Below are 14641 nucleotides of genomic sequence, written 5' to 3'. Positions count from 1 at the left end.
AGATTTCTTCAGATACTTGACTGCTATCTGTTGGGAAATGTCATAATAAGCTACTGGTTATTGCATATAAGTTAGCGATACCTACAATGAGTTATGTCCCCTGGTTCAATCAACCCTGCCTGTTCTCAGATTCTGGGTCAGAGACTCAAATGCTAGTAACCTGATAAACTGAGCCTAGATAAAAAGTTGAGAGACCTCCCCATCTTACACCTGTAATCTTAGCTACCCAGGAGGCTGAGACCTGAGGACCACAGTTTGAAACCATTTTGAAGGAAGAAAAGTCTGAGATTCTGTCTCCAATTAACTAGCAAAAAAAGAAAGAAAAGCTTTGGACTGGAGAGATAGCTCAAGTGGTAAAGCTCCAGCTCTGGGTGAAAAAGTGAAAACACAAGACTGAATTTATTTCCTAGTACTTGTACATACAGAAGGAGGAAGAGGAGGAGGAGAAGGAGAAGAAAAGAAGGAAAAAGAATAATGATAACAATAATTCAGGTGCTATTGACTCATGCTGGTAATTCTAGCTGCTCAGGAGGCTGAAATTTGAAGATGGTGACTCAGAGCCAGAATGGGTAGATGAATCTGAGAAACAGTAAAAAATCTAGAAGTAGCAATGTGGCTTAAGTGGTAGAGCACAAGTTTGGAACAAAAAAGCCAAGCAAGTGTTTGAGGTTTGCTAGCTTTAAGCACAAAATCTCAGAGGTAGTCCTGAGTTCAAGCCCTAGTACCGCCCCCCCCCACCCCCGCCACACACACACTGGACATTTTAATTGTGGCTCAACTGGTACAGTGCCACAGGGCAAGCAAACAGAGAGAGCGCTCAGGATGCCCTGTATTCAAGCCCCAGTACTTACACATTGGTTTACTCTGGGAAAGTAAACCATGTGGATTTCTGGGGGCCACACAAGTGAGAGAAACTTTAGATTGTCTTTTTTGTCTGTATAAATACATTAACTATTAAAAGATATATAAGGGGCTGAGGATACGGCCTAGTGTTAAAGAGTGCTTGTCTCGTATACATGAGGCCCTGAGTTCAATTCCCCAGCACCACATATACAGAAAACAGCCAGAAGTGGCGCTGTGGCTCAAGTGGCAGAGTGCTAGCCTTGAGCAAAAAGAAGCCAGGGACAGTGCTCAGGCCCTGAGTCCAAGCCCCAGGACTGGCCAAAAAAAAAAAAAAAAAAGAAAAAAGAATTTCAGGGACAGTGACAAAGACCTGAGTTAAAACACAAAAATAAATACATAAATAATAAAAAACAATAATAAAACAAATTGAGTGAAATGATTTGACAGTTGTTAAACAACATGATTGATGTCTAGTAAGAATTCAAGCTGAACGCCTCTAGCTCAGATATTGTACATATACCCAGGACCAGGGCTGTCATTTTGGGTTTCTCTGCTCTTCTGAGTGTGAATCAGGAAGTGCTTCTCTTTTTCTTTATTCCTCCCTTCTTTTTTTTTTTTTTGGCCAGTCCTGGGGCTTGGACTCAGGGCCTGAGCACTGTCCCGGGCTTCTTTTTGCTCAAGGCTAGCACTCTGCCACTTGAGCCACAGCGCCCCTTCTGGCCATTTTCTGTATATGTGGTGCTGGGGAATTGAACCCAGGGCCTCATGTATGCAAGGCAAGTACTCTTGCCACTAGGCCATATCCCCAGCCCTATTCCTCCCTTCTTTACCCTACTTTGCTAAATAAAAGCCCTGCTAAACTTTTACCTGTGTATTCCTTTGGGAATTGGGAAACTGAGTTGAGGACTGCCTGTCTTCTCTTATAGTTGGATCCCTTTCCTTTCTTTGGTGACTAATCACCACCGCAGTCAAGGTTCATGATGATTCCATCAGTCTTCTAAATCTTGGAGCCCTCAGCTACAGCTAAATATATCATCCTTTTGGGATCCAGTCCAAGGGTCTCAACACTTCTCCCTTACTATACCATCTGACCTTTCCCAGGACTTTTGGCTCCAAGCTGATGGGAATAACAAGGCTGCTGTGTTCATAGTCTAAGGGAGAGAGTTGGGTGCAGCACATACAAAGATATCCACTTAGACTCTGAAAAGGTTCTTAATCCAGGGGGACACAGGAGGAGGAATAGGCTGAGAGAAGTACCCATTAAGTCATTCCTGTGCTTGGAGAGCCAAAGATAGGACTTTCTCAGATTTGACTACTCTGTCTACACTAGGCTGGCTCTTCAGACACACACACAATTTATGATAGCAGATACACATACATTTGCTATATATGATTATTCCCATAGACAAATGTTCAGTTGCATAGAAATAAATTCAGACATACACCTAGATCCACATGTTCATGCACTGCTTTTGTGAAAGTTGAATCACTTGGGGATATTATCAGCATTTGCTGCTCCTATTGCTCAAAACCTCATACTTCCCCATACATAGGTTATCAGATGCAGCCTGAAGCTGTTGCTGATGTTTCTTTGGGACTTTTCTTTTGTTTGGAGCTAGTCATGAGGTTTGAATCTGGGTTTGGGCTTTTCCCCTGAGGGTTTTTTTTTTTTTTCTCAAGGCTGGTGCTCTACCTGAGTCATAGTTCCACTTCCGGCTTTTAGGTGTTTAAATTGAAGGTAAGAGTCTCAAGAACTTTCCTGCCCTGGCTGGCCTCAAGCCCCAGTCCTCAGATTGTAGCATGCTCCCTTTCTGTAATTTAAGTATTTAGCTCTCTGATCCCCTTTTACTGTCTCTCAGACAGGATAGGTTGGCATCACCTTCAATAGACATTGTGAAGTACTGCTTACTTTTCTCCCACCAGTTCAGATAGGTTAGATACAGAGGGGAGCAAGTGCCATGGTTTCTAGCGATGTTTTCTGTGACCTCCAGGCCATCCTCCCCAAGGGAACTAGTAGTTGAGAGAAGAACAGGAGAGAGAACCCAAGAGAGAGCCCAGTTTCAGCCCGTGGGGAAGCCAATTGCTTTCCATGACCCTTAGTGGCAGCTTCCCTGAACAGAGCTTGAGCAAGCCTCTTTCTGGTGCAGTGATGCTATTCTGTAACAGTTACTGAGTGCCTTTATACTCCAGGCACGATTCTCAACCATCTATCTACACGTGCATTTGTCTCATGTAGTCTTCATTTAAAAACTGAATGATGGCACCTAGAGATTAGGTAACTTGCCCCAGGTTATACAGTAAATGGTGAAATCAAGAGAGTCACTTGTGAGCTCTGTTTCTAGAGCCCACGCTAGTAAACAACTATACTGTATTGCCTCCCTGCCTTCTGAATTTTTCCTAATAAAGACACACCTATCTAGCTTATGTGAGAAATCAGTGAGGCCATTCCTAAGCCAGGAAAAAGGGACTGGGAAGTAAGTTCCCCTCTGTGGCACCCACTCACTTCTGTCAACGCAGGTAGACTGGCTCAGGAATGGATGCACAATTCTTGGTGCAGGAGAGAAAAGGGAGTTTCCAGGTGGCAGCGGTCTCTGGAGGCTTCCAGTGAGATGGTGGGGAGCTCCTTGCACATGAGAAAAGCTCTGGATTCTGGATGAGCCAGTGGGGAGCCATGAGCTGACCTTGCACAGGTCCTGATGCAGGTTTTGTCTCTCAAATTTAACCTTGCTCTTTCTTGGAGCCTTGGTTTCCCTGTCAATTAGAGATAAATGCTAATCAGGCTAATCCATCTCCCCCAAAACAAAGGTTTTCCATAGCACCACAGGGGAAAAGGCCCATCACTGACACCAAAAGGCGGGGACGAGAAGGTCTAGGGGCTGGAGACAGGGCAGGCTGCGTTTACGGGGAAGGTTTGTCCAGCGACCCTATCCACATAACAGGGCCAGGCTGAGATCTGCAGACTTCCAGCGTCTGACTGGTGGGTGAGGGCGCGGGTCTGGGGGAAGCGCCCACTCTCCTCGCATCTCCTCAGCCCAGCCCACCCAAAGGGAGGCGCAGTCCAGTCCTGGTGAGGGGCGACGGTGGGGTTTGCGGATAGCGCCGCGGCGGCCGCGAGGGAAAGCGGAGGCCCGCGGGGCCCGAAGAGCATCACGTCATCCTTTCCGCCGGGGCGCCCGCCCCTCCCCGACTGCGCCTGCGCAGCGCGGCCGGCGGGCGGGAGGGGGCCGCGGCGGGGGCTCCCGGGCGCTTTCCGCCCTTCCCCTGGCTCGCTCGGGCCGCGGCGCTCTCGGCAGGCGGCGGCGCGGAGGAGAAGCGTCCAGGATGCAGCGCGGGGCAGCCCGGTGCCCCCCTGCCCCGTCACGGCAGCGGCGGCCGCGGGGACCGGGCCAGGCCCGGGGGCGGTCAGCAGAGCCGCGGTAGCGGCGGCAGCAGCGGCGGCGTGAGGGGCGGCCGAGGGCGGCCGGGCGCCCGGGTGTGGGGGCTCCGCGCCTCACCGCACGGCCCGCCCGGCTTGGCCTGGGCGCCATGAGCGGCAGCGGCGGCGGCGGCGGCGGCGGCGGCGGCGGCGGCGGAGGAGGAGGAGGAGGAGGAGGAGGAGGGGGCTCGGCGCCCAGTCGTTTCGCCGACTACTTTGTCATCTGTGGGTTGGACACCGAGACCGGGCTGGAGCCGGACGAGCTGTCGGGTGAGTGCGCGCCCAGGCCCTGCGAGGACCCCGTAGGACTCCCACCCCCCTCCTCCCCTCAGCCATCCCTGCTTTGTCCCGGGCAGGGCGAGGGTCGGATGGCGGGACACAGGGTGGGCGGCGGCCAGGGGGGGCGTTGACATGGAGGTGGGGGACCGGGCGAGGGGCCGGGCGCCGCCGGGGCCGCGCGGCCTCGGGGGCCGTCCTCTGCGCGTCGGCGACGGCCGCGGGGAACAGCGACGGGGAAGAGCGACGGGTGGAGCGCTCAGCCTGGCGGGAGGTTGAGTGACTTCGTACAGAATCCGGGGAAGCTCGGCCTCCAGCACTTCCACTGGGGAGGGAAGAGGCACCCCACGTCCCGGGGAAAGTTACTTCCACTCAGACTTTGAAAAAAATAAAAATAAATAAAAAGCAAAGCGGTAACTTGGAGAGTTGATCCGCACTCTTCCCCCAAGAAACCTGTGAGACCAGTTTCTCAAAAACCGTTATCACTGGGCCCTGGGCTGGGTCCCCTGGGTTTGCCCACAGATTGCAGCTCTGCCCATCTGCGTGGGACACGAAGTGATGGCGTGAACTTGGGTCGCACTAAGAAGAATGGGAACCCCTTTGGCCCTAGACAGGGCTCGCACCCGGGGAGCCAGGCCGTTTTATGAAAAGTAACTGATGTCCTTTATGAGTAAAAGGGCAGCATCTTGGTTGGGGAAGCTGGGCTGTGTTGTGATGCTTCTCAAGTTGCCTTTCAAAGGAAAAGTGATGGAGGGGGAGGCAGTGATGATAAGGCCCTGACCAGAGTTAACACTCACGGCAGGAACGTGTCAGCATTATACAATTCCCATGAATTCCACGGTGGCATTATCGAAGCGTTTGAACTACACCAGTTTGATAAGGTGTCTTTTTTTTTTTTTTCGGGTGTGTGTGTGGAGTGCCCACTTAGTGGGTTTCAGTGGTTATGTTGTGTTTCAAAGTTATGTCATTACGATCTGATGGGGGAAACTCCTTTCTGCTTTTCTGTCACGATGTGGTCACTGTTCACTGTAAAGTTTCTGTTTTGAAAGTCATCCTCCTGTTGACTAATTTGATTTCGCTTCAGAGATGACAGGACAGATTTTTTGGCTGTGTGTGTGTGTGTGTGTGTGTATGGTCTTATTGTGAGTAGAAAAATTCCAGTGTTTCTAATGAAAAAGATTTGATGCACACTTAAAATGATCAAAAGGAATTGGCAGCCAGGCACCGGCGGCTCGTGCCTGTAACTCTAGTAACTCAGGATCTGAGGATCGAAGTTCAAAGCCAGCCAGGGAAGGAAAGTCTGTGAGATCTTTATTTCCAATAAACTACAAGAAAACCAGAAGTGGCTGTGGCTTAAAAGCTCAGGGACAGCATCCAGGCCCTTAGTTCAAGTTCCATGACTGACCAAAAATAATATTTTATCAAAGGCCAAATAGCTTTCCTCAGATTAGTATAGGTTGGTGACAAATAAGTCATGAAGCAGTAATGAAATTAATACTTGGCCTTTTGTCAGGGTAACTTTACTCTTCTAAGCTCATTTTTTAGGTCCTAAGATTTTTGCAAATGTTATCATCTTGCTTACGTACAATTTGTGGCTTTGGGATGTGTAGTTGTTGGAGTTCATTTTTAGGTATTGATGCTGGAAGGCACCTCAGATAGGAAAATGAAGACCAGGAAGGATGGCAGGACCTATATCCTGCTAGTCCATTGTTTGGACTCTTGGTCTAGTGCTCCTTTCATCTGCATCACATCGAATGGGCTAGAGGTTTTTAGAAAACACATGTTAAGAAAAGTTAAAAGTAGTGCATTGGGTCTGGGAATGTGTCTTAGTGGCAGAGTACTGGCCTAGTGTGCTCAGCACTACGTAAACAGAAAAAGATGGAAGTGGCGCTGTGGCTCAAGTGGTAGAGTGTTAGCCTTGAGTAAAGGAAGTCAGGGACAGTGCTCAGGCTCTGAGTTCAAGCCCCAGGACTGGCAAAAAAAAAAATAGTGCCATGGGGCTGGGAATGTGGCTTAGTGGTAGAGTGCTTGCCTAGCCTGCATGAAGCTCTGGGTTCGATTCCTCAGCACCACATAAACAGAAAAAGCCAGAAGTAGGGCTGTGGCTCAAGTGGTAGAGTGCTAGCTTTGAGCAAAAGAAGCTCAGGGACAATGCCCAGGCTCTGAGTTCAAGCCCCAGGACTGGCAAAAAGAAAAAAATAGTGCAGTGGTTTTTAATTAAGGAAAATTAAGGGTGAAATACACCAGTGTTTTTTCTTTTATTAGTTATGGAGTTTGAGCTAAGGGCCTTGTGTTTGCCTCCATTCTAACATTTGAGATTTATTCCCCAGCCTACTAAAGGTTCTTTTATCCTATACTCTATCCTACACATCTGTTAAATTGTGTAGCCACTTGGTTTTAGAAGATAAGAACGTTGATTTACAATTGCTAAAACATAGAAATGAAGCCAGGAAGTTACTTCTTGTGAGGCCGTGAGTTATGAGGTCAAAAATTCCTAATCTGGGGGCTGGGGATATAGCCTAGTGGCAAGAGTGCCTGCCTCGGATACACGAGGCCCTAGGTTCGATTCCCCAGCACCACATATACAGAAAACGGCCAGAAGCGGCGCTGTGGCTCAAGTGGCGGAGTGCTAGCCTTGAGCGGGAAGAAGCCAGGGACAGTGCTCAGGCCCTGAGTCCAAGGCCCAGGACTGGCCAAAAAAAAAAAATTCCTAATCTGGGCTCACTGGCAAAGTGCTTGCCTAGCAAGTGCAACGTCCTGGGTTCTATCCCCAGTACCAAAAAAGAAAACACATAAAAAAATACAGTTAAAAATTCCTAATCTGCTATTGACTATTTTTTTTTAAAATTTTTTGCCAATCCTGGGGCTTGGATTCAGGACCTGAGCACTGTCCCTGGCTTCTTTTTGCTCAAGGCTACCACTCTACCATTTGAGCCACAGTACCACTTCCGGCCTTTTCTGTTTATGTGGTGCTTATGAATCAAACCCAGGGCTTCATGCATGCAAGGCAAGCACTCTACCGCTAAGCCACATTCCCAGTGCTGCTATTGACTAGTGTGTGTGTGTATGTGTGTTTGTTTTTGCTCATGTGTTTGTGTTTGTGTTCGTGTTCCTGGGGTTTGAACTCAGAGTTTAGGTACTGTTCCTGAACTTTTTTGCTCAAGGCTAGTGCTTTACCACTTGAGCCATGGCTCCATTTCTGGCTTTTTGGTGATTAATTGTAGAAGGGACTCACAGACTCTCCTGCCTGGGCTGACTTCAAACCAAGATCTCAGCCTCTTGAGTAGCTAGGATTACGGGTGTGAACCACCAGTGCCTAGTTACTCTTGACTATTTCTTTGGTTGGGAGCAAGCTAGATAATTTCGCTACGAAAAGGAGGACATAAATAAAAAAACCATTGTATAAGTAGACCCCCAAATTGTTAAAAAAAAAAAAAAAAGAAGAGACATTTAACACTTTCATTGAAAGAGAAATGTGATTCTTTTTTAATATCTGTTAATTATCTGGTTTAGTAAGCTAAGATTATATCCCTATGCGAGTTTATTGGGAAGTAAAAAAGAAGGATGAGTGTGTTAAGAAGGATATTTTCTGTCTTTTAAATGTAGTTAAAATAGCTTAATGCCAAGACCACTTATTCAATAGATGGCCTTTGTTACAATAGACACTGATTGAAGGATTTTTTTCCTCTTTGTTTCATTTCTTGTTGTTTGATAGGGGAATGTGGACCTCCCAGGGGGAATCTTTGAATAAAACAAAACAGAACACAAATAACTGTGCAATCCATGCTGAGACTCTCCAGGGTGCATTTTCTCTCTTCTGCCTGCCTTATAAGCTCTCCAACTGATGAGGTCATAGTCAGTGAAACTACAGGAAGTTGTGTATTACATTCAGGTTGGCTGGGGAGGTACTAAAGAGTCTACATTCCAAGCACAGTAAGTTATCTCAGCTATCACTAAAAGTCTCAAGCATACCCAGAACAGACAAATCAAAGAAGTTCCTTCTGGTTTTCTGTAGGAGGATTGAAATTTATCAATCTCTTTATAACGGTAAGCATAGAGCTTGCTGTGTTGAATGTAGAGTCAGATCACTGGAATTGTGTCAGTGTCTTGTCATCTTTTCCCCTTTCAGTCTTAGGCGTTTAAACATTCTTTGATGTGCAAGGAACTGGGACAGGTGTCATTTTAATTTTGTTTTCCTTTTAGATTAGTTGAGGAAGTACTTTAGTTTGGAAAGACAGGAAGGTAATCCATTAGATGGAATACTAATCTAATAATTTTTAGAAATTGGTGTCTGCTTATTGGTTTTCAGCTAAACAAAGCTGAAATCTGGAAGAAGTGCTTTTTTTTTTTTTTTTGGCCAGTCCTGGGGCTTGGACTCAGGGCCTGAGCACTGCCCCTGGCTTCTTTTTGCTCAAGGCTAGCACTCTGCCATTTGAGCCACAGTGCCACTTCTGGCCATTTTCTGTATATGTGGTGCTGGGGAATCGAACCCAGGGCCTCATGTATATGAGGCAGGCACTCTTGCCACTAGGCCATATCCCCAGCCCCGGAAGAAGTGCTTTTGATTTATGTTTTCTATTACTGGTGCATCCTACCATTTCTACCTGAAAGTTTCATTCTGTAGTGCTTAGGACCAATTTGTTTTTATTATTATTTATTTATTTATTTATTTATTTAGGCTAGTCCTGGGACTTGAACTCAGGGCCTGAGCACTGTCCCTGGCTTTTTTTTGCTCAAGGCTAGCACTCTGCCACTTGAGCCACAGCGCCACTTCTGGCCGTTTTTCTGTATATGTGGTGCTGGGGAATCGAACCTAGGGCCTCGTGTATCCGAGGCAGGCACTCTTGCCACTAGGCCATATCCCCAGACCATACCAATCTAATTTTTGATCGTTATAGATTTGCCTGTTTGGGACATTTTGTATGTGATATATGTTGGTCTGTCTGTTTCTCTCTTTTTTTTTTTTTTTTTTTTTTGGCCAGTCCTGGGCCTTGGACTCAGGGCCTGAGCACTGTCCCTGGCTTCTTCCCGCTCAAGGCTAGCACTCTGCCACTTGAGCCACAGCGCCGCCTCTGGCCGTTTTCTGTATATGTGGTGCTGGGGAATCGAACCTAGGGCCTCGTGTATCCGAGGCAGGCACTCTTGCCACTAGGCTATATCCCCAGCCCCTGTTTCTCTCTTTTTCTCGAAGTGTCTGTGCAGTCCAGGATAGCTTCAAACGTGCCATCTTCCTGCCTCAGCTCTTGAGTATTGGAATTACAGGCATACACCACCATGCTTAGATTGTATGATTTTATGACTAATTCCTTTTACTTAGGATAAAGTTCAAAGAAGTTCAGGATTTCCTGTATTGTAGTATATATCAGTATGTAATTATTTTATTCTAATTGAGTAATATTTCTTGGCATGAATGTACCACATTTTGTTTATTTTTGTTTATTTGTTTTGTTTTTGTTGCCAGTCCTGGGGTGTGGACTCAGGGCCTGAGCACTGTCCATGGCTTCTTTTTGCTCAAGGCTAGTACTCTACCTCTTGAGCCACAGCACCACTTCCGGCTGGTGCTGAGGAATCGAACTCAGGGCTTCATGTACACAGGGCAAGCACGCTACCACTAGGCCATATTCCCTGCCCCCATTTTGTTTATTTTTAGGTGATGGACATTTGGGTTGCTTCCACTTTTTATTATTATGAACACTGTGAACATGCTTTTGTGGACATATAGTTTCTTTTTGTCAGTCCTAGGGCTTGAACGCAGGGTCTGAGCACTGTCCTTGGCTTCTTTTTGCTCGAGGCTAGCACTCTACCACTTGAGCCACAGTGCCACTTCTGGCCATCTTCTATATATGTGGTGCTGAGGAGCTGAACCCAGGGCTTCATGTATACAGAGCAAGCACGCTGTCACTAGGCCATATTCCCAGCAGACATATGGTTTCTTTTCTCTTGGCTTACATACTTAGGAATGAAATTGTTGGGTCATATGGCTTAACTTTTTGAATGTCTGCCTGACAGTCTATTTTTCAAGATGGCCACATCAGTTTACATTCCCATCAGCTATGTCCATATCTTTACCAAAACTTATGCTTCCTGCCACTGTGCCCCCTCCCTTCCCCGCCTTTGGTAATAAGATTTAGACTCAGAGTTTCATATTTGCTGTTGAGCACCCTATCACTTGAACTGTTCTGACAAAGCCTCTTTTGGCTTTGGTTATTTTTTGTTTGTTTGTTTGTTTGTTTTTGGCCAGTCCTGGGCCTTGGACTCAGGGCCTGAGCACTGTCCCTGGTTTCCTTTTGCTCAAGGCTAGCACTCTGCCACTTGAGCCACAGCGCCACTTCTGGCTGTTTTTTGTATATGTGGTGCTGGGGAATTGAACCCAGGGCCTCATGTATACGAGGCAAGCTCTCTTGCCACTAGGCCATATCCCCAGCCCCGGCTTTGGTTATTTTGATTTTGAAATTTTCTTTTTTTCAGTGCAGGGAGTCGAACCCATGGCCTGTGCATGCTAGGCAAGCACTCTACCTCTTTTCTACATCCTCGGCCCACGGCTTTGGTTATTTTATTTATTTATTTATTTATCTATCTATCTATCTAGATATCTATCTATCTATCTATCTATCTATTTATTTATTTTTTGGTCAGTCCTGGGCCTTGGTGAACTCAGGGCCTGAGCACTGTCCCTGGCTTCTTCCCACTCAAGGCTAGCACTCTGCCACCTGAGCCACAGCGCCCCTTCTGGCCGTTTTCCATATATGTGGTGCTGGGGAATCGAACCGAGAGCTTCATGTGTAGGAGGCAAGTGCTGTTGCCACTAGGCCATATTCCCAGCCCCGGCTTTGGTTATTTTAGATATAGGATCTTGCTTTATGCCTGGGCTGGCCCTGATTTGTGAGCCTCCTCCAATATTAGCTTCCCAAGTAGAGTTATAGGTTTGAGCCAGAATGCCCAGCCATTATCTATTGTTTTTTTATTGTAGCCACCCTCATGTGTGTGATGTGATATCTTTGTTGGTTTGATTTCATACCATGATCACTAAAGAAGGGCATCTTTTTAAAAATAAGTAAGGGCTGTCTCTCCCTCTACAGAGGAAATGGCTATATCAGGCTTGTTGAGTGGGTGCCAATGACTTATGCCTGTAACCCTACCTACTCAGTAGGCTGAGATCTGAGGATCATGGTTCAAATCCAGCCCAGGCAGGATCTCCAGTTACCTATCAAAAATCTGGAAGTGGAGCTGTGGCTCAAATAATATAGAGTGCCAGCCTTGAGTGAAAAAGCTGAAAGACAGTGACCAGGCCCTGAGTTCAAGCCTCAGTACCCCCCCATACACCCTTTGCTCCTCCCCCGCCCCCAACTTGTTGATGGTGGCTCAGTGATAGAGCACTTGCGTAGCATATGAAAGGCCCTGGGTGGGGCTGGGAATATGGCCTAGTGGCAAGAGAGCCTGCCTCGTATACATAAAGCCCTGGGTTCAATTCCCCAGTACCACATATATAGAAAAAAGCTGGAAGTGGCGCTGTGGCTCAAGTGGCAGAGTGCTAGCCTTGAGCAAAAGGAAACCAGGGACAGTGCTCAGGCCCTGAGTCCAAGCCCCAGGACTGGCAAAACAACAACAACAACAACAACAAAAGAAAGGCCCTGGGTTTAATCCCCAGCACCATTACCACCATAATAAAAAATAATTTAACGAACCAGTTTCCAACTGGGAGTATACACTCACTTTTGGTTTTCCTATCAGTCAGGTTGATTCTGGGCCAATTTTCTCACGATTTTTATATAGAAGCATCTCCATTCTGTTTTGTTTTTGTTGCCAGTCCCGGTATCCCTGGCTTCTTTTTGCTCAAGGCTAGCACTCTACCACTTTAGCCACAGCGCCACTTCCGGCTTTTTTCTATATATGTAGTGCTGAGGAATCGAACCCAGGGCTTCATGTATATGAAGGAAGCACTTTACTACTAGGCCATATTCCCAGCCCAGAAGCATCTCCATTCTGAAGCTCAGATTATACTAGCTGCAGCAAGACTCAAATTCTATGGCTTATCTTACTCACCAGTGGATATTGCCAGAGGGCAATGGGGAGATTTCCCAAGTTAGGTCATGTTTGTTTGTTTTTTCTTTCCATCAAGGAGTACAAAAAAGAAGTGCAGAGAAGAGAGAAACATACAGGAAATAATTATATAGCAGCCTAAGGGAATTTAAAACACATGCTGAATTTATTTTGAGAGACAATATATTCCTAGAACATAAGAGAACCCCACTTGACTTCCTCAGGTAGGGAAAGTCACATTGGAAACAAGTGGATTTTACTTTAATGATAGTTGGAACTCTGCTCTTAGAGGAAATCCTGAGTCACAGTGTTTGGTGCTTAAACCAATTCTCTTATATTCTGCTCAGCCCTTCCTTCCTAGGTTAAAAATAGTTTTCTTTCTTTGCTTAAGGCCTCCTTTGTCAACATCCTTTTCTAGGCCTATATCCTTTCATAAACTTACTTTTTTTGACTAAGCACTGTGGAAGATGTACTTGGGCTTGGCTTAGCTCAGTTCTTCAATTCCTGTTGTTCTTGGATTGGAATCACTGTCAGATGGTCTTAGAGGTCACTGAGAGCTGGGTTCACATGCAAGGACCTATACTTTAAGTTACTGCTGGATATGACATGGGGTCTAATGAGAGAAAGAGAAAGGATTGCCTTTCAGAAGGGGATGACATCTTCTTGTGGAATTTGGTGATTAAACACAAAAGATCATTGCCAGCTTTTTAGATTTTTGCTGTTAAATTTATTAGGTAAGGCAGATATCAGTTGAATGTGTTGCACATCTTCTACGATTGATTGTAGTTTGTGTATTTGTGATTATTGGGCTGAGTATAATGAATGAGACGGTCTCATACCAATGGAAAGTGTATGTGTCTCAAAATCTAATTTAAGGACTGGGAATGTGGCTTAGTGGTAGACTGCTTGCCTAGCATGCATGAAGCCCTAGGTTTGATTCCTTAGCACCACATAATCAGAAAAGGCTGGAATTGGCTTTGTGGCTCAAGAGGTAGAGTGCAAAAAGAATCCAGGCACAGTGCTCAGGTCATGAGTTCAAGCCCCAGGACTGGCAAAGAAAAAGAAAAGCTATTTTAAGCATGTTCCTAGAGTATCAGATATTTTTCCAGGAAATAGATGGCAACAGGTATAGTTTACACCATTGTATTTCTTTTATTTTAAATTTTAATTTTCTTTCTTTGCTGGTACTGGGGTTTGAATTCAGGTCTTCACAGTTGCTTGGCTGGTGGTCTATGCCTTGAGCCATGCCTTTAACCCTGGACTGACTGGTTCTTTAGGAGTTAGTCTCATGGACTTCTCCCTTTGCTGGCCATCTTCTCATCCTAGCTCACTTGCTAGGATTACAGGCTTGAGCCACTAGCATCTAGCATAGAGCATTGTAATCCCAAAGCATTGTGCGTATGGTTTTTCTTTCCTTTTCCTTTTTTTGCCACTCTATCAGAGCTTTCTGTCAAAGTTTTTTTCTTTTGTTCATTAATATGATGGATGAGTAGATAAGGTCAGAATTTTGCTAGCCCATCTGAGGTCTACTATATAGAATGAATTAGCTGATTTAGTCTAAAATGCTTTCAAAGAATGCTGAGAAACCTGAGCAGTGAGATGTCTGTGGAGGTTCCTCTCATTCAGCTTCATTTCTCTGTAAGTATGGCTCCTAAACTGTTCCCAGTAGGCCAAGCAAATATGATATGACTGTGCATTTATTTATTTTGGTCACGGAATAAGAAATGTCAGAGCTAAAAATTGGCTAGCTACTGCTTTCGACAGAAAATGATGTTTCTTATTTATAAATGAGCTGGGCACTGGGTTCACACTTGTAATCCTACCTACTCAGGATGCTGAGATGTGAAGGTAATGGTTTGAAGCCAGCATGAGTGGGAAAGTATGTGAGACTTTTTGTTTGTTTGTTTTGTTTTTGTTGCCAGTCCTGGGGTGTGGACTCAGGGCTTGAGCACTGTCCCTGGCTTTTTTTTTTTTAACTCAAGGCTAGCACTCTACCTTTTGAGCCACAGCACCACTTCCAACTTTTTTCTATATATGTGGTGCTGAGGAATCGGACCCAGGGCTTCA

At 46.0% G+C, this 14641-nt stretch overlaps 1 protein-coding gene across 2 annotated transcripts in view; it reads left to right on the top strand.

Moving 5' to 3' along the window:
* Window positions 1–4118: 4118 nt before the first annotated feature.
* The window catches only part of Dennd5a (DENN domain containing 5A), an 87919-nt gene continuing 77396 nt past the window's right edge, over window positions 4119–14641 (top strand). The window contains exon 1 of one of the 2 annotated variants that reach the window (XM_048359578.1): window positions 4119–4528. In XM_048359578.1, the coding sequence (XP_048215535.1) occupies window positions 4369–4528 (160 nt within the window). In that variant the 5' untranslated portion in view covers window positions 4119–4368. The remainder of the gene's footprint in view (window positions 4529–14641) is intronic. The other variant, XM_048359577.1, reaches the window with a different exon arrangement.

Source organism: Perognathus longimembris, chromosome 13 (assembly GCF_023159225.1).
Source record: "Perognathus longimembris pacificus isolate PPM17 chromosome 13, ASM2315922v1, whole genome shotgun sequence".
Taxonomy (NCBI): domain Eukaryota; kingdom Metazoa; phylum Chordata; class Mammalia; order Rodentia; family Heteromyidae; genus Perognathus; species Perognathus longimembris.
Note: the sequence above shows the minus strand (reverse complement) of the source record. Positions and strands in the feature narration are given on the sequence as shown.